General features: G+C 38.9%; 1 protein-coding gene and 1 long non-coding RNA gene across 10 annotated transcripts in view; one reads left to right on the top strand and one right to left on the bottom strand.

Moving 5' to 3' along the window:
* The window catches only part of LOC139805865 (uncharacterized), a 25212-nt gene extending 5625 nt beyond the window's left edge, over positions 1–19587 (bottom strand). For 3 of the 9 annotated variants that reach the window (XR_011730025.1, XR_011730023.1, XR_011730020.1), the window contains exons 1-4: positions 19075–19587; positions 16940–18601; positions 16158–16196; positions 15352–15424 (exon numbers count right to left, since the gene is read on the bottom strand). This is a non-coding gene — a long non-coding RNA (uncharacterized lncRNA). Of the gene's footprint in view, positions 1–2061; positions 2227–13563; positions 14751–14881; positions 15425–16157; positions 16201–16939; positions 18602–19074 lie in introns of those variants that run through there. The other 6 variants (XR_011730022.1, XR_011730024.1, XR_011730021.1 and 3 more) reach the window with 5 other exon arrangements.
* Positions 16896–24652, top strand: RNFT1 (ring finger protein, transmembrane 1). Its single transcript, XM_071764734.1, is given in 11 exon segments — positions 16896–16928; positions 16930–17033; positions 19545–19576; positions 19579–19962; positions 20285–20361; positions 20956–21056; positions 21651–21804; positions 22330–22488; positions 23042–23107; positions 23397–23498; positions 23713–24652. Coding segments are annotated over 11 exon segments (1332 nt in total). The 5' UTR covers positions 16896–16910; the 3' UTR covers positions 23848–24652.

Below are 24652 nucleotides of genomic sequence, written 5' to 3'. Positions count from 1 at the left end.
CATTTAAGAACATATTTAGTAATCAGTGATCCACTTGTAATTGGCCCTGGGCTCAGACAGCTTCCAGTCTGGCTCCATCAGTTCAGAGCAAAGGCCTGAACACTAAATCTGGAGAAGACTACACAAATAATTAATGGGAGATGACAATAACAGCAATTTCCAGAGCTCCTGGTTTTTAATTCCCAGGCTTCTCCACTCTCTCCAAATGAAACAAGCAACAAAGCTAACTTCCCAGTATTAAATCTCTAGGCTGTATGTTACTCATGCAGCTTATGTAGATGTCTTTACCCTCTGGAATAACAAAGTTTAAGAAAAATGGTTCTATCTTTGGGGAACAGTTTAAGTCTCAGGATAACTGCATTAGGAAATTCAAGTCTATTACTTTGTATCTCACATTTTATTACTAGATTGGTAATAGGAAATTACCAAATAAAATTGGTATTTTACTTGGTAATTTTTTTCCATGGGCCTTGCCTAATATGAAAGATGGTGATCATCAAATTTATTCAAGTTTTCCTGTCAACAACATCATTAACCAAATCCCTCAATTTCAAAGTAAATAAAAGCATCTGGGCTTCTCGCACAGCAAGACTGACTTGCATATTTAAGCCTCATATATAGATGAATTTGCACTGGACCAAATTTGCATATTAATGAAGGACTAATTGCTCTTTGCAGTCAATTTTATGCAGATGAATTTACTCCTCTCAGTACAATTTTCATAATGTTCAGAAAGAAGCAAAAAACGGGAAACTTTTTAAAAGTACACAAATGCTTGACAATCAAGGAAGAAAAATCCTAATGACATCCAACAGCTTTACATTAAATTGTCCATAATTCATCTTTTATAATGTTGCTTTATTTTAACAGCCTCCCACAAAGAATGGAACAATTCACAGAGTAACTTCAGCCTATTCCCCCTCCTCGGTCTGGAATTTTAACAACTTTGTAACAACCCCTTATATTCTCTTCTTTCCAGCTGGAAGGATGGAGCCTGAATTTTTTAGAAGTTAAATTCAATAAACAGGAACTTCTTTTCCCTCATGCCACAGGTACCCTGTCCCATCATGATTTTAAAGTAGCTTCTACCCATTTTTGCAGAAAAAGCTCCTGGCCCAAATCCCACAAAATCCCAAGAAAAAGACAGGAAAGTACATGGGGAAAACTGGTAAGAATAGGGAGGAAAGGGGGAAATGTAAATATTAGGGTAGAAGAGGAAAGGAAGTGTAAATGGAGGGAGAGAAAAATCATTACTCAGTGTGTGCATTCAGGTTGAGCTAAATAGAGGAAAACTGAAGGATTTGAGAGAATGCTCAAGATGAAGTAAACAAAGAAGGAAATTGCAACACAAATGTAGCTGCAAAAAAAAGTAGAAGAACAGTAAAGGAACCAAGACTGAAGTGAAAATCAAATAATAGAAAATAAACAAAGAAATAGATAAAAAATAAGATAGGAAACATCCATCTTTTCCTAATTCTGTCAGAGCAAAAGGTCAGAGTTGGTGGAAATGCATTTGGAATCTGAATTTGCACATAGAGTCTTCCTCTTGCCTAAGAAAAAAGCCTTATTTTAACAATGAGGACTGAAAGGCATCATATTTACATGTATCATAAAATCCCCTACAGAAGATGACTTTAATCAGAAAAAGAATAGCATAGAAATTCTACCTTTAAGTAACTTCAAGACCTTTTGCAGAAGGAACACAAATACAGTTCACAACCAGCACATCTGCCATACCATTGATTGCATTTGTTGTCCTTTTTCTACAACTTTTCCTGTTTTTTACCCTATTTCTTTTTAAGACATGCAGTACTGAAGATGCAGATATATGAGGGGTTCACCAAAAGGTTTCTTGTGTTTTTTTCTCTACTTAATTCTAAGGATTCCTAACATCCTACTTGCTCTCTGGACCACACAGCATTGAGCTAAAAGATCTCCTATAATCCCCTAATTTTGCTCCTGAGAAGCAACAGTTTATAACCCCCAGGATATTTATTCCATGTTTGATATGAACATCTTTTGACTGAGTCCTTCCCAAAGAAGAATCAGAAAAGCACCAACCTCCTGAGCCTCAGATGCAAGGTGGAAGGAGCACAAAAAAAATGCCAGAAGGTCACTTGGCAGTTTCTCCTTTTGGTCTTTCCCACCTTGATGGCAGAAGCCCCAGCATCTGGAGCATTTTTTAGGGATTCACTCCTCCCAGGAGCAACAGAGGCAATGGTTGTACTGAGGCAAGATCCAGACATTGCAGGAAAAAAAAAAAAAAAGGCTTTAGGGCAGAAGAGTTGGCAGAAAATATCAGATTGAGGGGAAGGAGAGAGGAAAATAAGCAAGAAGCTTTCACTAGCTTTCAAAAAAAGAACAGACCACAGAACAAAGACAAGCAGAGTTAGTAAATAATAACAGTAATAATTGGAAAAGAATGAAAAATATTCTGCTAGGAAAATACTGCCATGTTACTGCTGAAGAATTTTCACTTAGTTCATCAGATCAGCCTGGAGGACTTGCTTTTAAAAAAGTTATCTGAAAACCAACTACAGTTCCTTGTGTGCTTTGAAAATACACCTTTTATCCTGGATTATGAATCCAAAATGTCTTCCTAATTTGCTCAGAGAGGAGTGATAGGAAATGCCTCCTCCTTTATAACTTCTGTACACAGCATTTGAAAACCTGCTATAGGCACTCCCCCTTTTTTTCCTAAAGATGTCTGGTTCAAGTGATTAATGCTGTGTGAATGTAAACAAAGATAATTATTCAAACAGGAACAAGATGTTCAACCCAAAATTATTAGCTTTTTCTGTGGATGAGATGCCTACTTCTAATCATCAAGAAAGGTTACCCTGACCAGATTTAATTAGCTACTTAATACAATAATAAAGATGCATATATAATTGGTGAGAAAAAGACTGCAGAAGCAACACTGAATCCAGACAAAATGCCTTCATCAAGCACAAAGTCTGGGCTGTTCTTACATGATTACACTGATGTTAGAATTCCCAAATGTTTCTATCCACTATCCATAGTTTTAGAACTACGTGGAATAATGATAAAAAAAAAGCAAAGTGCTGACTCTGAATTAAGAGAGTTCTTCCTGGTTTAGTGGAGTTTAAGAGCTACTTCTCTGCAGAGCAGACATTTTCAAGTTTTGTGGGTATCATAAATATTCAAAAATGTGCAATACATTTTAGCAGGCAGTCCTCATTAATCTGCTAGGATTTGATTTCTGAATGTCTTATGGAATAGTTTATAGAATATATTTATATCAGGAGATAGCAGACAGGTATTCTCAATACAGAGTTGTATTTTCAGTGAAAAAAAATACTTGTCTTACTCTGGAATATTTTCTTAATAGTGAAACGAAAGCTTTCAGTTCCAACAATAAACCAACTTGCAAGTATTTCAATGTTATACTTTGGGAATGCTGCAAAGTACATTAAATTGCAAAGAATGTTTGGAAATTGTATTAGCCTTGTATCTCTGGGTAATGTGTAACACTTGCTGGTTGGGGCAGGTTGTATCTTGAAGTGTTACTGAAATAATGTTTTCAAGGGGAGGACAGGGCATCAGACCTTCTGTTTTCTTTCAGTAAACTTTAAACATCCCTTAAAATAAACAGTTCAGCACAAAGCTACATATCTGATATTGATTCATTCTACTCAAAAAGTAACAAGCTAACAGTAAATTCAATCTACTCAATGAGAAGTTTATGAGCTCAAGCACATCAAAAGGGCAATGAAGGCTAATAATATATCTGTGAGAAAAAGACACAACTTCCAATTCCATTATACTGAACCCCCATCATGATGAAAAGCAGGCTTTTGAGTTGTTTTGAAGGAAGCTGCAGCCATTTGCTCTTTTTACTAGCTTGGAAGTTCCCAAGGAATGATTAATTTGTCATTTAACTGATGTTTATCTCAAATAAAGTTTTTGATCAAAATCTCCATTTCTGAGCCTCCTGGCAGTGCCAGTATTGCTGAAACAGGACATCAGCTGCAACAGCAGCAATTCTGGAATGCAGTGCCATAAACTGTAAATCAGTTTGTCCTACTTTAATATTGGTCTAACAACAAAATAACAACTTTGATGTTCAATATTTAAATAGTACAATTATTCCTTTAGAACTAAGTCCAGAAGGATCCTTCATGGGTACCCAGTGTGAAACAACCTAGAGAATGTGGTTTTGCACCATTCCTGTGTGCTGCAGATCCCACAGAAACTCCTTAGAAAAGGAGATGTTCCCCCCTGATGAAGATGATGCCATGCACAAAATTTAACAGCAAAATTTAATATTGTCAAAGCAAATATCTGATGTGAGCAAGAGCAGCTCCCCTCTCCTGTTTCCCCTCTCTCCTACCTTTTGCCACTTCAGGGTGGGTGAACACAGAGAAAAATAATATTTTGGGGGAGGAATGCTTGTAATTATGAGCTGGGTATTCTCTCTGAACATTTTAGTGAATTACCAGTGTTCAGGTGCAATGATTTTTCTGATTTAGGGGAAGGTTAGAGAGCAGGTAAGTTGTGCACCTGAGTTTCAATCAGGGAGTGCTGGATTGTGACTCCAACTGCCAATTTTTGCCAATCACACAGGACAGTGGGAACACAAATACCCTTTCCCACTACTTAAGCAGATCCAAGGTACTACTGTAAACACAAATAAATACACATCTCTGAGAGAACTCCTGTATGCTCAAGGAAATGTGAGACAGAAAGATGTCATTCATTTTGACTCAGAAAGCAATTCCAGAGCACACCCACTGAGGAAGGGTGAGAGGGTGGGTGACAGAGGAACACAAGCTGAACCAGGACTTTGTGATGGGAGGAACAGTCAGAGGAGCAGGAGTGTCTGTGATGCAGAAGAAAGGCATTATATATGACTTCAGCAACCCAGCAACTGCCTGTTCCTACTCTTCAGCCACTGCTGTACTGCACTGAGCAGTGTTTGGCCACCCCTTTTCATATACATTACTACAGAAGCTATGCATTGAAGTCAATCATGGTTATCTAATTAAGAAATCAATTATTTCCAGCAACCTGCCTCAACTTGTTCTGGAAATTAAAAAATAAAAATGCAATGAATAGGAAAAGAAAACGGAAGAAGAGAAAGTTTCATGATTAAGGCAGATGAACAGTAATGAATATACAGAGGAAACTGAGTACTACCCCTCCTTCTTCTACCACAGAGTTCCAGTGCAATGAAAGGTAAGTTATGTAAAGCCATCCTCGTCAACATTTGGTTACTAATTGGGCTCTCAACATGAAAGCATCATTAGATGGAAGTGGAGTTCTATTGCCTGGGATGCTACACTGCACAGTTCAATTACAGGAAGGAACTGTGACAGCTGGAACAAGCTCAGGATTCATCTGAGATTTTAGTTGCTGAAGTCTTTCAGCATGTTTACCTAGTTGTGGTGCAGACTCCAGTAGAGATTGTCTGCCATAGATTTCCTTCTAAAATGCCAAATCTGTAAATTTTAACAGAGGCTTTTAGAGAGCAGAGACATCTAGAGAGGCAGGGCCTTCTAGCTCTACTGAAAACAAAGACTGAAAAAGAGAAAAGCTTTAAGAAGCCTAAGAAGGCAGTTGAAGCCCCACCAACATCATTAAAAAATGCTACTAAAAATGTAAGAATTATACAGTGATTACTAGCACTGTAGTTGCTGTTGAGATCAAGATTAATATTGCTTAATATCTGAGTACTGGACTCACCTTTAATAACACTTGCAATCCTGACTCACTACACTGAATTAATTTTGAGAATAAGGAATCTTTACACCTGGTTGTAAATAAAGATATCTACTTTATCAATGCAATAAGAAATGGGTCACTTAATGGAAACCAGATGGATGGATTGTCACTCCCTGTCTCCCACTGCATTCTTACACCACAGTTTTCAAGGGAAAGTAGTAGCATGGTGAACTGCAAGAAAAACTAAACTGCAAGTTTATTTGCTCGAGCATTGTTTACTATTTGCAGTGGTTCAACATGAAAATAACAACGTTTCTCTGTGTCCTGTGTACTTGTATAAACACCCAGGTATTTTACACCCCATTGGTCTCAGTGTCCAGGCAGATAAGGATCTAGAGATTACACATGTAGGGAGAGGGAGTGAACATGTGCAGGCACCTCTGTGTGCTATTTCCTACCTCACACAGAGGGGTAAATCCACCTTGGAGACCTCTGCAGACTTGGGAAATCATGCTGCCATGTTTGGAATTCTTCCTCTTTGCTCCACTCCTGAACTAACCCAGGCAAATGGATGTTGGCAGCTCCTTGAAAGATTCAAACTAACCCATTTTACATCAAAACCTTCAGCTGCATTGCACACAAACACACTGAGCACAGGTAGCACAAACTCTGGAGTCTAAATGTGTGTTACTCACAGTCCAAGTAATTTTGCAATTAAATTCTAAGTTAACTAAAATATTTTTACACTCAGTGGGACTGTCCCTGAGACACATTAGAAGCAAAGTCTGTACCCAGAACAAAGTTCCAGTGACCAAGAGGTGTGCTTCCTGGGGCAACAAGGAATGGCAGAGACACCAAGACATCTTTAGACCTCCTGGCTCCTATCAAACCAAATAAAATACAGAAAAAATACATAAAAATAAATACATAAATACATAAAATACAGAAAAATCCTCTTGTTTGATAGATCCTAACCAACACTGGCCTCAACACAGAAATGCATGGTGTTCAGAACCTTTGCCTATTAACTTGTTGCTGGGCATAAGTAAAGCTTAAATCATAACTCTTCAGGATACTAAATGAAACCAATCTGTTTCCTATCTAAATTATTATTATTTTACTTCAGCATTACATTTTATCCCTACATATTACTTGGATATATGCAATAAAGAAGCTCTACAGAACAACAGAATGCATGAGAAAGAATATAAAAATATTTACTTCAAAACTATAATTTCTTTTTCTTCCAATTGATAGAAAAAAATGTTTTGCTGGTTGAAATAACAGAAACATTAGCTGACAGAAGTGAATGGACTAGATCTTTGTGAATCAAATCCATTTTACCAGGCACATTAAACTAGCCTCAGCTTGATGCAAGTGTTTCATCTCCAAAATGAACGTTAGACAGGAAACAACAAAAAGGCTGGTAAACCAAATTTACCTTATGGGGTTTTTTTGTTATTATTCCCCTTCTACATTTTCAAAATATCCCTTAATGCTCTTTCCTTTCAGAAGAAAATCTGAATCTCTCAAAATAATATTTACAATCTCAGCTCCAATCTCCACCATGGTAATTTACTCTGGATGTTACTTTTTGTGAGGAATACTTCTGCTCAAGTTCTCCACTTAGAACAAAACAACTCTATTTCCCTGATATATTTCATATTCAAATTCTTCCAAAGTGAAGCACAGAGAAATGAATTCAATAAGGGCAGAGGGAAATGTGTAATTCATCCATGGCTGCCATGATGAGCTCACCAATAACTGATACAGCTTTGGACATGAGAACAACTTTAATGAGAGATAATATTGACCCACATGCCAGAGTTATCACCTCTGCCTCCTCTAAAAACAAATAAATTGATTTAACTCCCACTTCAGCAGTCTCCATAGGCAAATATTTTAGTTTAATATCTATTTCTGATTTCCACTAAAATACCTCTAGATCATTACTTAGGATATATGAGAACTTCAAAAGCACAACTCTTAGTTTTCTTCTGTCCTGCAGTTTTTACACTCTCTTTTAATTAAATGAAAAGAATTCCAGCTTCTTTCCTCCTCTGACCTCATTCAGAGCCAGAGGTGACCCACAATACCTTTAGCTACCTCCCCTCTACACTAACAACACTGTTTCTGTGATCTTTTTTAAAGTTTCACAATTAATGAAAATTAAAATAACAGCACCCAGTGCCAAAACCTGTTGTTCCTGGTTACAGAACCAGCCACAACTCTTTCTTTTCTACACCTGTGTCTCTGCTGCAGCAAGAAGTGTGACCCAATGCACAGAGGTACCTCCTGGAGCCAGCTGTGAGCCAGCTGCAGCAGCACAGCCTCCAAGCCCAGCTCCAGACCAGCTTCCCTGCCCTTCCTGCCACCACCCACCTGACTGCTGCAGCATTGCTGGCTGGAACTGGAACTAGAAAGTAACTTTAATGATTAAAATGAGCTATCAATAATCATCTATTTTTAAGTACAGCATCCTATAAATCCTCCTAATTAGTCAACTAGATGTCATCTTCTTAGCAAACAATCCCCAGCCTACTTCCTTATTTATTTTCTTGAATTTAATTACTTTTGCCACCTGCTGGCCCAATCACCTAAATGACAGATTCTGGATGTAAGGTGGAAACTGGCCCATAAACAATAATTTCATTATAGTTCAATTTAAAATATTTGCCTGCACCTATTTTCTCTGTTTTATGAAGAAGGTTTATGCTATTCCCTCCTCCTGTTTGGAGAAGCAGCAGCAGGAATTTTGCACTGCTCTTTATCCTCCACTGCTGAGATTTTTCTGGAGGGGAGGGACAAGCAGAGGCTGAATAAAGGGAAGAGATTTTCAAACCTGAACTGAAATTAATACAGCTCCAAGAATTTTAGTCACTTGCTAAAAATGATCCTTGGTAAAAGAAAGGTTAGGAAATCCTTCTTTAGGAGATAAAACCAACACAACTTCTTTTGATGTGGAAAGAAGTGAAGGAGGCTGTGCTCCTGTTGTTATTTACCTATTAAGGGGTTCTAAAATCCATCTACTCCACCAAGTCCATGATTCACATTTCCAAAAATCTTCCTGAATCAAATCCAATCTGTAAAAATCTTTCCAAATTCCAGTGTAGAAGTCTGCTCTCAAGTTTGGTAGCAGTAAAGGGGCACTGAAGCCACTCCCTGGCTACCCAACCATGAAAGCAGAGAGTCCCATCACACATGAGCAGGAGGAAACATCAAAGACTGAAATCTCTTTTGTCCATTTTGTTCTTGACCAGAAACTCAACAACATCCAAACCATCAGGGTTCTACAGCTCAGGTCTTCAGAGTAACCCACGTTTCCTTTTGAAATGAAACATGACTTTCAAACCTGCCTTCAAAACCCCACTGGTACATTCTGAGGCCACGACACCTTCCTCAAAAAATACCCAAACTCAGGGAAAAGCTGCCCTTCTGAATCAGAGTTAACAAAACTCAGTGTTGTGTTAGGAGATGATAAAATGACCCAGATTCTTGAGCATTTTGCCCTCTTGCCATTCCAAGATACATAAATCCATGCTGCTTCCTTTATAGTTTTGGAAAATGTTTCCATTTTATTTTCTTGTAACTAGGTAAAGAATACAGACAAGCACAAGTTATGCCCTACAAACTCATTTCTTCCATGATTCTGCATCTTTAATGTCACCAGTCCTCTCCCAAATTTATTTTCCACTGACTTTCAGTTTGAAAAGTAATGCTAAGCCAATATTGGGTAAAACTATTATTTCACCACACTTATTTTGCAATAAATAGTAATTTGGGCAAATGTGTAAAGCTGTAAAACATTAAGCAAACTGGAGACATATAGTCAGTTAATGCTCTAATAGAAGAGCCTTGGAGAGTGAAACTGTAGGGCATTTTTATGTAGCATGTGGGAAAACTGCACAGCATGGGAGTTTTGAACATTAATACTGCAGCTGTACTAAATCTACTGTGTCAGACTCTGACTGCAAGCAAACCAGCTTTAAGAAGGTCCATTTTTACTGCAGCATTGGAGGCTGAAAAATGGTTAACCTGGGGAAGCTCAACAGAAGTTCAGCATACTTGAAAAAATAAACAGGTCCTGAATTATGCTACCTGACAAACACTAAACACAGACAAATAGTTCTGTACCTAGGCAAAAATGTGACCTGTATAAATTTTGAATCAGAGAATAATGCATTTTGCAGTCATATTGTAACACTGTGGCAATTCTGATAGAGAGTAACTACTGTATCAGGATCTAAACAATGAAAAACACAAAATATTTCTGCTGATTTCATTGCTTAATGTCTTTTATCTGCCCTTATGTCTTCCCCTGAACATACCATAAGCTGCTGGATGGATATCTGAAGGACCATGGGCAGGATTCACAGATATTATTTTGTAGCAGTGTTCCATATTTTCTTAAACAATAAAAGGAAGGAAAATAAATGTTCTACTGCACAGAGAAATCCACACAGGACAAAAGCTGCTCAGCTGCTGTTATCACTGTGACACATTTAAGAAATTTAAACAAACATGCAAGCTTTGGGTGAGCTGTTTTTCCATAAGCACCAAACCCAAGGTTGGCCTCACTGAAGACTGCAGCAGACATTCTGCAGGCTCTCCCTGACAAGGGGCACAAAGAAATATCCCCTGTTCAGAGAAGTTCTGGAAGATGAGATGCACAACTGGGAAGTCTGGACAAGGATGTAGGCACATACCCACATACACACACAAAAACACTTTGGGGCATGTATTACATTATAACTGGCATCCTAACAGTGTTAGGACATAATTAATTTATTCGTTAATTTACCTGTATCTGGCCTCCTCTCCTCATGCTGTTGCTCTCTAGCTCTCTTTCACTGGGCTGTTTTGTTGGTTGGTATTTACTCAACTACATGCTCCTTGTCCACAGCCCTTCTCTAAGAAGCTACTATAACTGAAATTATTTCAAATTATTTCAAAACACACACACACACCCCCTCCCAAGCAGTGCAGTGTGATGAACTCAGCATCAAAAGCAGAAATTACCCAGAGGCAGACCAAGCTTTTCAAATTTGAATGCCTGAAGTTACACATCCAGATCCTTGTTTACCCATAGTAGGAAGCCTGTTTTCCACCAGACCTCCATGTTACTTAGGGCTTTTTGCAGCACAGAAAGAAAAAAAAAAAAGGCTTTTTATTTGGGTACTGAGCTATGGATTTCTTGCCTAACTTCACACAATGAGGTCTTCCAATTTTGACTTAAAAACTTTGGCACTTCATCTGCCACATCAATAAAAATAATCCTGTTAGCTTGCTGGAGCTTGAATGGCCCTCAGCAAACTTTTTGTTTGTATTTTTGATCTATGAGCAGCCAGAGACTCAGCTGAAACTGATGGACAGGACAGTCACTTTCTACTGAAAAGAGGAAAGACAATGCCAGACTCCAAATCATGCAAGATTCCATCCTTAATCATCATAATGTCTTCCAAGAGAAGTTACATATGAGCCTAAGATGAATTCCAGTATCCCTTCACCAGTGTTTTAATTTATAAGTAATTCTTAGTTAAGTACTAAGTACTTTTGTAAGTAGTCTTCCATTAATTCTTTCTGTTAATGAAGAAAAGTATTGAGAGAGCTGGAACTCAACTCTTAAATTAAGATAATCATTATCATAAACAGATGTTTGATTTGCCAGCTTAAGGGATATGGGTGTGCTGTGATTTAGTTCACACACTTCAGTCCAACTGAAGACTCAGACTGTAAGATTAAATGAATTAAACAGCTTCACCCTTGTCTCTAATTTTATAAATCATATAAGGGTCAGAATTGGGAGATCTTTGCAGAAAGACACAAATTCTGCTCCATGACATAGGTGCAAACACACTGAATTTTTTGTGCCTACTCAGAACTGGTTTTAAGTATTCCACTACAAGACAAGTGTACATTACAGCAAGATTACAAATGTGTCTTGCTTAACAAACAACAGTGTTATCTCCTCTGCCCAGACACCAAGTAGATGGCTCTATCTCTTAACCATATGCTGCAGACAAAGCCTCTGACAGGTTGAAACTCAAACACCTCGTGCTATCATACATCCACTTATAGCCAAACCACTGAAAAATAAGCAGGCAGCCAACCATGACAGATGTATATAAATATATATTTATATGTGGAATGCATGGGGGAAGAATTCTTCCATGGGAATGAAGTGCACATTTGGAAAGGTGGGCTAGACAAGTCTAAGGATCTAAAGGGCACCTGTGCATTTCCCCCTGAACCATGCAAGTGTGACTCCAACTCAAAAAAGGGCAAAGCCTGTGCTTGCTTTACAGAACAAAAATAATCCTTGATTTAGAAGGTGTACTCTAATTTTATTACAGAAAACTTTGCCACCTGAATTCACATCTGTATCCCAATTTTCACAACCAAAACACATTTGCATTGCTTTGGAACAAAGTACTTAGACATGGCCTGAAACTTGTCTTAGAGATCTGTTTGTTGTGAATTAAGACAATGAAGTTGTCTACAAATAATTTCCCCCCACATACAATATTTACATCTCAAATTCTGTGTCCAGTCCCCTCACTACTACACGCTCCCTTTCTCAGTGGATTATTTACTTTAATTAAAACCCTGTCAACCTTATTTATTTGTTTCTTTATTAATTTTTAAGACCAGGTGAAGCACCTTCACTCAGCAGCTGTTTGTCAGGCAGCTCCTCAAGTACACTGATGCCAGACATCTTCACTGTAAGTAGGTCTGGCCCATGAAAATCCTATTTACCAGGCTATGCCTGCTTGAACCCTAACCAAGCAGTAGATTTTCCATCAACACACAGATGAGGAGCACCTTGTCCTCAAGGAGTTGGGAAGTTCCTCCTCATGCCATTTTTTACAGTTATTAATGCTCGAGCCTCCCATTAGTATAAATCAAACCCAGCAGAATGTGTTGACTTCCCAGAGTTGGAAAAAATTTTTTCAATGTTGCATTTTGTACAGCAGGCACCTCTGCTGATTTGTAATGCACTTGGAATAAGGAGCTATGAGTTTTAGTGAAGCCAAATCAATTCTCTTTAGGCTATTAGTCTGTTATTACAAAATATCTGTATGTGAGAGAAGTCAAAAAAAGCCCCTCTGCATCACCAGAAAGAGAGAATTTTATATATTGCCACCAAACCAAAACCAGCAAGTACACATTAACTTTATGAAGTGCACAACAAGTTTTATTGACCAGTGAGGTAAATATTGACAGAAGTGAAGCAAATATTTATGTGCTGATGTTAATGGGACAAATCCTGTTCAACCCGACCAACAAGATTTTGCTTACTAGGTTTTGGTGTTTGTATTTATCCTGAAGGTTCTGAGAGGAAATATCTGGAAATCTGGCTACAGTGGTAATGCTTTTTAAAAACAATTGTTTTTCCTGAGCAACTAAAATGGACGTGCATTCAGAGGGTCAGATTGTTTGACCCCACACAAGAGAGAGGTTTAACAAATTGTTTGCAGCCAGAATGTGTTAACTCACTAAAATCTGAACCAGATAACAACATCCAAGACCTCTGTTTAACTGAGGTCTAAAAAGAGAAACAGAAAGTTAACTTTTGATCATTCATCGACCAAAATTTGTCTTACACATATAGTTGTAATTAAGGGCAGCAGATGCTTTATCAGACCATTTTGTTCAGATTATAGTCAATCAAATAAAACTTTTTATGGCAGAAAGTAATTACAAAGAACCACCCCTGCTTGTAAATCCACTCAGGCTAGGTTTATACACACACTTAAGAAGCCACTATTCAATAAAGTGATTCACACATTTAGATTAACACGTTAGATATTGGGGGAAAAAAACCCAAAACAAACAAAAACCCCACAAAAAAACCCACCAACAACAATCCAACCAACCAACCACCAACAACAAAAAAAATCGAAAAAACGTCGAAGATTCTATTTAAATTTTGGCACCTTTAAGCACATCCATGAGAGAATTCCAATGTCTTAACTCATGGGATGATCCCTGCACTTCATCTTCTGACCTAAACACCTCTGTAATGGTCTTACAACAACAATTAACACACACCTCCTAAAATTCCTTAACAGCTGGGTATTTTTTTTTCCCCCGAGTAATTGCATTTAACAGATCCTTCAATGTCACTACAAGAAAAGCCCTGCTCAGAAAACAGCTTTCCCACTTGAGTCTAATGACCATGGGAATCGCTCTTTCTTGCAGATAAAGAAAGAAGCTGAGCACCCTCCTGTGCAGGGAGCAAAAATTACAGCTGCCCTTTGTGGCTGCACCATCTAATTTTCATTCAAGGCTCCATCCAGACACAAAACCCACGACTCCGGGATCTAATTCACCAGTTTTAAACCAATTATATGACACCTTTTCAGCAGAACTACTCCCAGACAGAAATGAGCACGCTGCTGAATGCAGAGAGCTAAGTGAGATTTCTGGAAGCCTCAGGGAAAAAAAGATGATGTCATTGCATTATAAAAATAACTGGTTCAAATTCTTTGCCAGTCTGCCTGACAAAGCTGAGATGATCAGAATTCCACAGTGAAATGCAGGCTCCTCTGCCATCACTCCACTGAGGAGTTTGCAGACCAGGTCTTTATTCTTCACTGCTTTCAATATGGGAGCACAGGAGCTGTTTTCTCCTTCTCAAAATTCAAACTGATGTAAAGGATGTCCAATTGCAGCAGCTCTTTTAATAAATCAATCCATAAATGAGCATTTAAGGCTCAGGGAGCAGTGAAACTTTAAAGGTCTTTGAAGCCTCATGGCAAGATTTTCAACTCCTTCAAGCAATATAAAGTCAGCCCCCTTAATTTTGCAGAAGTGTTAGAGTAACATTCTTTGTAGAATTAAGACAACACATAAAGCCTTTGAGTGTTCAGGACATTCTGCTATTTTACAGATTTTCCTTTTTACAGACTTTTCCTTTTCTTGCAAGGAAACAATTTTTTATCATTAACTACAGTTCCTTTCCACATACTCAAGATCTGTTTAAATTTCACCAAAGATGTATGCTGAACATCTAATTTTCAAGGACAAGTTCTTCCCACACCTTCTGATGGAAAACAGTGATACTGCAGTTTATTAGGAGGAAGAAAAGATGAAGATTATAATCCCTAAAATTGTTCTAGGCAGGAAGACTTCTGCAGAGCTCCTTAGGGAATTAGGACTGGGATACAAACCACTTTCTACTGATATTTTTATGTATAGAACCACCTCTCAGCAACTTTTACTACAGAATAACTGTTGGAAAGGGAAGTACTGATCTGCCAGGGCATCACCAGCAGAGTTCCACAAGGATCAGTGTTTGTTCAGCTATTGTTTCATGCATTTAACAACCACAAGAAAAGCAGGAACAAAGTGATGAAATCTGCTGATAGCATCGAGGAGGTGCCACCTAGACCTTGGAGGATAAGAAGTCTGGGATACTTATATCTGAGTGTATATATATCTACACATACACTTGAAAACATGTTTGGATGCTGATTCAGCTGTCTGTATGAAATTTATGGGCATCTGAGGAGGAGAGTCCAAAATAGATTGGTAAATTTATTATTAGGTCTTACATGTGTGCAATATCCATGGGAAAATGTTTCCAATTTTATGTTAATAATCTCTGAAATCTGTCTTGAGCTACCAAATCCAAAGGTCATCAATAGCACCATGAAAACATACCTGTTGAATAACATCACTGGAGAGCTGCAAACCTTCTAATGAGCTGTGAATTGGAGATAAATCAGCAAGTGACCTGCATGAGCAAACATAACTGATCAGTAAGCTGCCATGAATTAATTTCTTATTTTCCATGCACATAGCAGTGAGAAACAGTTTGAGAACAACTTTGATTTAAAACTGCATTTGTACCTTTAGTGCATTTTATAATTACAAAAAAGAAAAAGCTGAATGAAGCTTTTATATTTATATATTCACAAGCAACGTACAGAAGGCACACACAATTTTCAAACATAAAATGCTATCTAAAACAATAAGATTTACAATTGCTCTTCCTTATTTGAGAATCAAATTAAGATTTCTGCACATTGTCCTTCATAATCCAAACACTATGGAAATGACTGAGCAGAGACTAAGAGAATGAACATGGAATAGCATCAGCCAAACACAAGAGTTGTGTGTTATCCTTGGAAAGATGGGTGTATGGCCACATAACTCTCAAGAATGCTTCCAGCTGAGCATCTGAAATCTGCATTGGTGCTGCCACTGAGCAGTATTGTGATAATTAAGCAGAAGGGCTACACAAATTAGAAGGTCTTAATTCAGAGGGCCTACAGGAACAGAATTGTGGGTTTCTTTAATACTTGTGTATCTGTAGTAACTACCCCAGGTTACTTCCAGTACATCAGCCACAGCCCAAGTGAAAGCACAGAGGCCTCGAATTTCCAGTCAAGAAATTCTAGATACAGATTCCAAAAAAAGATCATAAAAACAGACCAGAATGTTGAAGATGCTTCCTTAAAACCTACCTCCAACAGAAACACAGATGGGTCCAGTGTTTTCAGCTTCTTCCTCAAGTATAAAAGAGAAGGTTCATAGTTAGATGGTGTTATTAAGCACCAGGCCACTCATCTGATGTCTAAGTGCCCACCTGTCCCTTCTCCCAGGGTTACAGACCCCACAACATTTCTGTACTTAAAATTTTGAATTAAAAGAGTATTTCAGTTTTAATTCACCGACTTTCAAAACTGCTCAGCTATGAGGCACCAGTTTCAATGTGAGCCGCATACCTAAACGCTTTTTTAGAAAAATATCTGAGCCAAGGAAAACAGATGCCATTTCTGGATGCAAACTAATTTATTCAAGAGCACATTTTGAAAGAAAGCCCCGTATCCATTTAATTTCAAGCTTCCCTTAAGAGCTACAGCAGCATTAACTAGGGCAGCATTTTCCTCAGGTTTCCTAGGAGGCAAAGCCCATTTCCAGACAGCAGGACCTCATCGCCCCCGAGAAGGAATGATACGGCAGCACATGTAAATATTTGTATTTATATACTTTAATTTCCTTCGTTATGACTGCCTTCCCGGCTTCATTTTAATTGAGGCCTTACATAAAAAGCAGCGGGAACAACTGCCCCCCCCCCTCCCAAACTTGGCGGGCCCGGCCCGCGGCCTGAGGCGCATCCCCCTCACGGCTTCCTGACGGGGCGAAGGCCTGGGTGAGCCGCGGCCGCTCGTTGCCAAAGCAACACCCGGGGCCTTCCTCCTCCTCCTCCTCCCCTCATGGCTCCTCCTCTTCCTCTCCCACCCACTCGGTCTCGGCGGCAGCGATGGAGGCGCCGGGCGGCCGCGGCCTGGGCAGCAACAGCGGCGGCGGAGGGCGGGAGGCGGCGGCCGCTTTATGAGGTACGGCCGGCGGGGGAGGGCGGGAAAGGGGCTTCCGGACGCCTCTCCCCCTCAGAGACCTGGGTGGGGAGGGAAGGAAGGAAGGAAGCAGGGACGCGCCTCCAGGATCACCCCTGCCCCTCACCAGGGGTTCTGAAGAGACCGAGCAATCCCCCTTCTCCCTCCCGCTTCAGGGGGTGACGGCCCCGGGGAGAGGCGCGGGTGAGGCGGCGGTGCCCGGCGGGAGCCGCCTCCTCCTTCTCCTCAAGTGTCGGGGAGGCAGCGCGCAGGAGGAGCTGGTGGGGAACTTTGGAAAAAAGAGACTTTCTCGCAGGTCTTGCTTTATTTCTTTGAGGGGAAAGACCTTCCGGACGGCGTCCGCTGCCTGCGGATCTTTGAGGGTTTGAAATCTGGTTTAGTGAACGCGAGTTATTCGAAAGTTTGTTGGGCAGAGCGCCAACACAATACGATCGCGTTGTGGTGTTGTTTTTTTTTTTTCTTAAACGCCGAACTGTCAGGTTTTTTGTAGAATCGGGCCTTAAATGACTCACTGAGGAGGTTTAATGCGTTTAGTTTCTTTATTCCCTCACCCCCTTTAAAAGAAGCATTGGTGGCCTGATCCTGCTTGTACACGTCAAGACTGCCTCCAGTTTATTTGCTTTATTCATGTGCATAAAGTTACAAAACGTGAATTTTGGGTGAAGCATGATGTCATCTCTGGCCAACAAAAACACAGTAGTAGCAGCAGCATTGCTAAATGGTCCTAAGTTACTCTACTGCAATATTAACTAAAATGCAATTTACTAATCTCCATCTAAAGGCCAAAAGATTCCAGGTTTGTGCAAATGATATGTTAAGAATTTATTGCAGGGCAAAAGCAGTTCTGCTTTAACCTTTTTGTATCCCAGTGACACCACCTCTTTATATATGCTCAGCTTTGGAAAAAAAGAATCAAAGAGGAAATCTGGAAGAGTTTTAATTACTGGAAAAGGATTATAATGAAATTCCCAATGTTTTAATAATATGATTTGACAATGACAAATATTGTGCCAAATCTGGCTTCAAAGCATTCTCCACACCTGTCCAGGGAAGTAGATTCTCAATAGGTTTTATCAATGTCTGACACATAAATGAAAAACTGCCCAGAATAACAACAGAAAGAACAAAATAAAACCTCATTTGGGGTGGTCTCACTGTTAGGTGACTGTTTTTAGTCTTTTTTTTTTTTTTTAATTCACCTAGACCATATGGTTGAGGCTCTTGTAAACGCCTCTTACAAAATGGTTCTGCTCGCTTACCCAGACAGGATAATCTTGTTAATCTCATAATGGGCCTCAGTTCTGGGCATGCACTGGCTTTTGACTAGACTTGTCTGAACAAATACTTACCATTTTATGGATGCATGTAAATGTAGACTTTGCTTCCTTCCCATCACTGGTTGTTCCTTGGCCTGCTCCTGTTACTATTTTTGCAAAATTACGCAGCAGTTCTAGGATCTCTCTTCTGCTCAGCAACTTCTGCTGTTCTGATTAACACTGAAGCAGCTTCAGATTTTATTAAGACAGCAGGTTCACGACAGGCTAGAAAATCTGCACGTGAATGAAAGGATGTCATTTAATATGGCACATGGAAAGCTGCCCTGTGGAGACAGGGTGCAAACCTGTGTGGCAGATGAAGTAATTTGACAACGCTATGATTTAGCAGCAATTCAAGATTTATTAACAGTGTGAGGTGGAGCAACAGGTTGAATTTTACTAGCACTTAATAATTTACCAATTTAAGAGTGTGATTCAGTAGAGGGCGTTATAATTAAATGAGCAACTTAATTACAGATTGAATAATGTCAAGATTCAAACTAACTACGGGGTATCCTATATCAATATATACAGAGATACATGCAGATGTATAAACACAAAACACACAGAGATGTGTGGATTCAGTGACATACAGACACAAACAGTCATGAAGGCAAAAATATCATTAAAATAGAGGTAGAGAAGTGGCTGAAAGAGCTTGTGTATAGTTAGCTCAAAGGGTCTTGATTTAGGTCCAAGATACTTACTTGACTTTGGTCAGTACTTTTTCCACTGTGGCCACAATCCTTGTCAAATGATCCTGGCAGCTTTCTGAGTGGACTTGTGATCCAGGCAGAAGGGGTCTTAGGAATGTTTAAAAGGCAACAGGAGTTCCAGGTGGGGTTAGGGGATGCCTCATCCTCCCAGCTTGCTGTACAAGGTTTGTTCCAGGCTACTGCACTTGGAAGCACAGCAAGAACAATGCTGGGCCCACTGCCCTGGTAATTAAAGGAAGAACAATGCTGGATGATGTTGAATGCAGCTGGGGAAGGGGGCCTGGACCACCCCAGCCCAGCCTGCTGGCTTTCAGAGTGGAGACAGGCTGGATCTCTCAGAATCTTTACTTCATGCAGGCAGTCACCAGTACAATCCATGGCATTTTTGTGTAGACTTTTTTGCTGTTTTGTTTTTTTCCCCCCCTCTTCCTTCGAGCCTGACTTTTCATATTCCACTCCAGGAGACAAAATAGCAAGGATCTGGACCAGAAAAATATCCCACCATGCAACCAAGCTGCAGCCATCTCCACAGCATCCCAGGGAGTGCTGATGAGTCTTCATCTTCTCAGAGCACCCACGCAGCGAGGCTGTCAGGAGAGAGCTCGGGCCATCCCGGGGGAGATGTTCGCATACAGCTCAGCTCTGCTGGGGGAGAAGTCAGAGAAAATGCCACTTCCCGGCACTCCCGGCCCGGTTCCCAAAGTCGTTCACACAGCCACGCCCACAGGGAAGCCGGGGGAGCTGAGGATTCCACTCCAGAATCGGAAGAACAGGGCGGGAGTTCCCTCTCAGAGCTCAAATACCTCCTCCAGTGGCTGCACAAAAGTCTGCCCTACATCTTGATCCTGTGTGTCAAATTGATCATGCAGCATATAATTGGTAGAGTATAACAAAATAAGGTCTGAGGGAACAGACCCTCCCCTCCCCCCAAAGAGATCTACTCATAACCATGCCTGAAATATAACCCAGTTTCTTTTTTAGCTTTATTTTTATTTGCTTTATACATCAGAAAGAGATTTACTAAGCTACATTTAAGTGGCTTCTGTTTCTTTGCTGGCATATGTACAATGTACTTAATTATTCTGGCTTGATAGTCTAAGCTATTAATTGTAATTACAAAGACAAATTAGAAGTGGCTGGTTTTTTAACCCACTTCAGTATTTTTTTTTCTTGTGTATAACTGACCCTTTTTTCCTAACAGGCATTTCTCTTGGAATTGGGCTGCTAACAACTTACATGTATGCAAACAAAAGCATAGTAAATCAGGTTTTTCTAAGAGTAAGTATCACCTGACACAGCACAACTCTAAGTTAACCAACACCTTTATGCATCAGTTTTTGAAAGAAATGTGAATAGATGTGGTTTTAGTTGACAAATAACATGAAGCATGATAGATTTCAACTGAAGTCTTAATGCTTCTGTAGAACTTCTCAGATAGGTAAGGTCTGCAAAATTCAAAGTAGGGTATTTCCCCCTCTGACTTTGAATATCAGAATCACTTAAACTGATAAGAGCTTTTTGGAGTTTATGGAAGAACTTCTTAACTATACTTGTGGAATCAAACAGCAGCTGACAATTTAAATTTTCAGTTCCCTCTGTTCACTTCCAAAGGAAAATTCATTGTTTCTTTAGAGTTGGGTGGGATTTAGTTGTTTTTAGAAAAAAAACTTGATGCACCTAGAAATCATTATGTTGAAAACTCTCAAATTACTCCTTTACCATTCCACTGAGTTCTATTTTATGAAACCACTAAGCTGAAATCCCTCTAGTAGTAACTTTTCAAGTAAAGCACATGCAGATATCTAGTGCTATGCAGATAAATTGAAGATGCTGAGATAAGGACAACAGAATTTCTTAACAATTATCTTACAGGAACGGTGCTCCAAGTTGCAGTGTGCTTGGTTACTCATATACCTAACTGGATCATCCCTCCTCCTGTATTACACCTTTCATTCTCAGTCACTATATTATAGGTAAGTAGAGAAATATCTCTACTCACACAATTTACTGCCACTACTCTACCATGGGGCATGCAGCTGGGTTTGGTTCTTAGCTTTGACCCTACCACCTTGCCCTCAGAATACTGAATACATGGCATTTTGGGGCTCCTTGGAGTTTGACCCTTATTTGTTTCTTACTTCTCACCATTCTGTAGTTTGGTTTTGGCTGTAACTTAATCAGAGGCTGAGCTGGGAAAAAAGCCTGTCCCTAGAGGATGGGGGGTCTGATGAAGATACAGGAAGAAAGGTTCAAAAGGTCCCTAGAGGATGGGGGATTTGATGAACATTCAAAAAAAGCTGAAACTTTTCCAGAAATCATAAATGATCAATTCAATTTCAAAAGCTGAAACTTTTCCAGAAATCATAAATGATCAATTCAATTTCAAAAGCTGAAACTTTTCCAGAAATCATAAATGATCAATTTACAATAAAGAGTTTGTTTTCTTAGCAACAACTTTCTGCTATGTGAACAGGTTTCATTTTTTAATTAAAAGTGACACGTTAATCTCTGGTTCTGCTTAACTCTTCCTAGGGTGCTCCAGTAACTTCTGATAATTCTTTTTGTAGCTTAATCTTCCTAAACCCTACTGTGGATTTTATGAACTTCTGGGAGGTGCTTTGGACTGTGGGAGTCACAGACTTTATTCTGAAATTCCTCTTCATGGGCTTCAAGTGCTTTATTCTCTTGGTGCCTTCTGTTATAATGTCCTTTAAATCGAAGGTAAGAAAACAAATTATATTTTTGCTGCTTTCCAAGATTCTTTTGTGGTCAAATTTATAAATTATTAAACTCTACCCGGAGAAAAGTCTTTTTAATTACAAGTTTATTTCTGTCTCTAAATGGAGGGATGAAGAAACCTTTTCTTTTCTGCAATGTAAGAATGTGTACACAGGCAGTTAGCACAGAACAGCTGAGGCACAGCGAATTTATTATTTTCCTTTTTTTAAGTAACTTTTAATGCTTGTGAAATTAAGTCTGATAGAATTAAGCAGTCAGACACCTGACAAAGCCATGATATTTTAGCCTATTAATTTGACTTTCTACAGTGCAGCCATTAATTGTGTTATTGTTACTGTTACAGCTGTGGGACTCATCATCGTTCTTTTTCATGCTTCGTATTTAGTTTAGATTCAACATAATATAGGAGGAAATTACTCAAAAGAATAACAATGCTTCTTTTTTTCTCTATTTTCAACAATCTTTTGTGTTTTAAATCTTGAGCCATTCTTTGCATGTCTTGCTCAGGGCTACTGGTACATGCTGTTAGAAGAACTCTGCCAGTATTACCGTATGTTTGTCCCCATCCCAGTTTGGTTCCGTTATCTTATTGGCTATGGGGAGCTGGACAATGTATTAGGATGGACCCTTGGGATACTGCTGGCCCTTCTCTACCTCATCCTAAAAGTATGTAAGCTTTATATTCCTCTCAAAATATTTTGTATTATCACTAGAGAGTTAGAGACATGCACACGAACACTTTTCTGAAAGTTCCTCTCTGTTTAAACTGACTGGGAAGTTGATGCTTCAGTTTAGCAGATACAGCCTTCCAAAATTGATAGGAAAACTGGCTCAGAACTCTAAGCCTTTTTTTTTTCCCTGCACCTGTTCTGGGAATGGATCAGGGCTGCATAGCAAAGAATACTGTTACTGTATGTCCCCTCACATCAGACACTGATCAGACTGTTACCAGACTGATACCAGAAGAGAGTTTATAAAATTAAAGGTAAATGAACAGCTAAAAAGAGCAGACACCTGCTGGGAAGGAAACTTCAGGCTAAATTTTTACTCTGGTTACATATAAGCAACTAAAATAAAGTTGTTCTGAACTATAGATTTGCTTATGTTCCTGCCAACATCAAACAAACAGTGAGACTTCTAGTGTTGGAATCTGTAAAAAAACTTGGAAGTTCACAGAGCAAAATACTAAATGTAACTCAGGTTCTCTTTCCCATTTCAGCTTCTGAGTTTTTTTGGACAATGGAGAAACTTCAGGCAGGTCTTACGGATATTTTGTACACGACCAGTGAGTACTGAATTCTCTTAAACTCTATTAAGATTAAAATACTTTTAAAAAATACTTCATTCCTATATTACTTTGTATGGTACTAGCAACAAACATTTTTACAGTAAACCCTGTCTACTTTTTCTCCAATGTCACAATCTGAATATGACTCCAAAGTCACAATCTGACTACATGATTACACTGTCATCTGAACAACAGAAAAAAACCCAACCAAAAAATCATATATATATTTTTTTGGCTTTCCTTTTGCCCAGAAACTAATACCTCCTGAAACTACCTTGTTTTACAGCACTATGGGGTGACAGCTAGCAAGAGGCAGTGTTCTGAATCAGATGATATTTGTTCAATCTGCCAAGCTGAATTTCAGAAGCCTATTCTGCTTATCTGTCAGGTAATGCACGTGATCAGAATTAATTTTTTGGCAACTTAAGAATATTTTTAACAACTGGTAAACCAACCAAGTTAATTAATGAGTGTATGTCTTCTGATTATTTTTAGAAATCAGGCTGTGCAAATAATAATAATATTTATATAATATACCATAATATACCATCTTGTAAATGGAAGAGCTTAGAAGCTCTAAGTTCTCGTTCTTCTCATTACAGCACATATTTTGTGAAGAATGCATCTCTTTATGGTTTAATAGAGAAAAAACATGTCCACTCTGCAGAACTGTTATTTCAGACCATGTTAACAAGTGGAAGGATGGAGCTACATCTATGCATCTACAGATTTTCTAAAGCATGTCAAACAACTTGGTTTACAGTTTGTTCAAGCTAAGGTTTTTCAGTTCACTGTAGATTAAATTGTAGGTGGCACAAGGAATGCATTTCCAAATTCTAGATATGCTTCTATGAAATGTTCCAGTATTTGAAACGGTGCAGAAAATGTTAACTTGACCTTCTGAAGTATAGGAAAGTTTTCAGAGTGAATGCAAAAAAGCCAGCATTGCTGCTTTTGTGATTTTTGTAGGAAATGAGTCCTTGAAAAATGCTGCATTGCCTCCTGCAGCACCTTCTTAATTCAACATTTTACTCCAAAGTTTAAAGAGAGTTACAGACTGTACTAAATCAAATTTATCTTTATAACATGACTCAACCCAGAAGGTGAACCTACCAATTTTATCACGATTATGAGCAAATTTTATACTCTGGACTACAGTGAGAATTAGAGCTACTTGTCAAACTTGTCATAAAGGTCCTTTAATGCCAGCCCAATAGATCAGAGCAGCCAGCTCCTTATTCATGCACCTCTAACAGCAACTATTTCTCACTGTTATCTGGAGATAAGCCACAAGAATAAGATGTTTCCCCTTTAGGTTCTTGTAAACTTCTAACAGATCTTTGGCTTAATACATAAACCAACCAGTGATGTTAGTTTTTTACTTAGCATTTTATAAAGTTGGTATTTTTAAAACAAATCTGTAATACTATTTTTTTGTCATAACAGGAACCAGATTTTCTTACAGGGGAGAATCTATTTTATACTATATTTGCAATTTGTAGTATGCATAAAAATCAGAGAGAATAAATGCATTAAAATCTA

This window comes from Heliangelus exortis, chromosome 21, assembly GCF_036169615.1.
Source record: "Heliangelus exortis chromosome 21, bHelExo1.hap1, whole genome shotgun sequence".
In the NCBI taxonomy this organism is placed as follows: domain Eukaryota; kingdom Metazoa; phylum Chordata; class Aves; order Apodiformes; family Trochilidae; genus Heliangelus; species Heliangelus exortis.
Note: the sequence above shows the minus strand (reverse complement) of the source record. Positions and strands in the feature narration are given on the sequence as shown.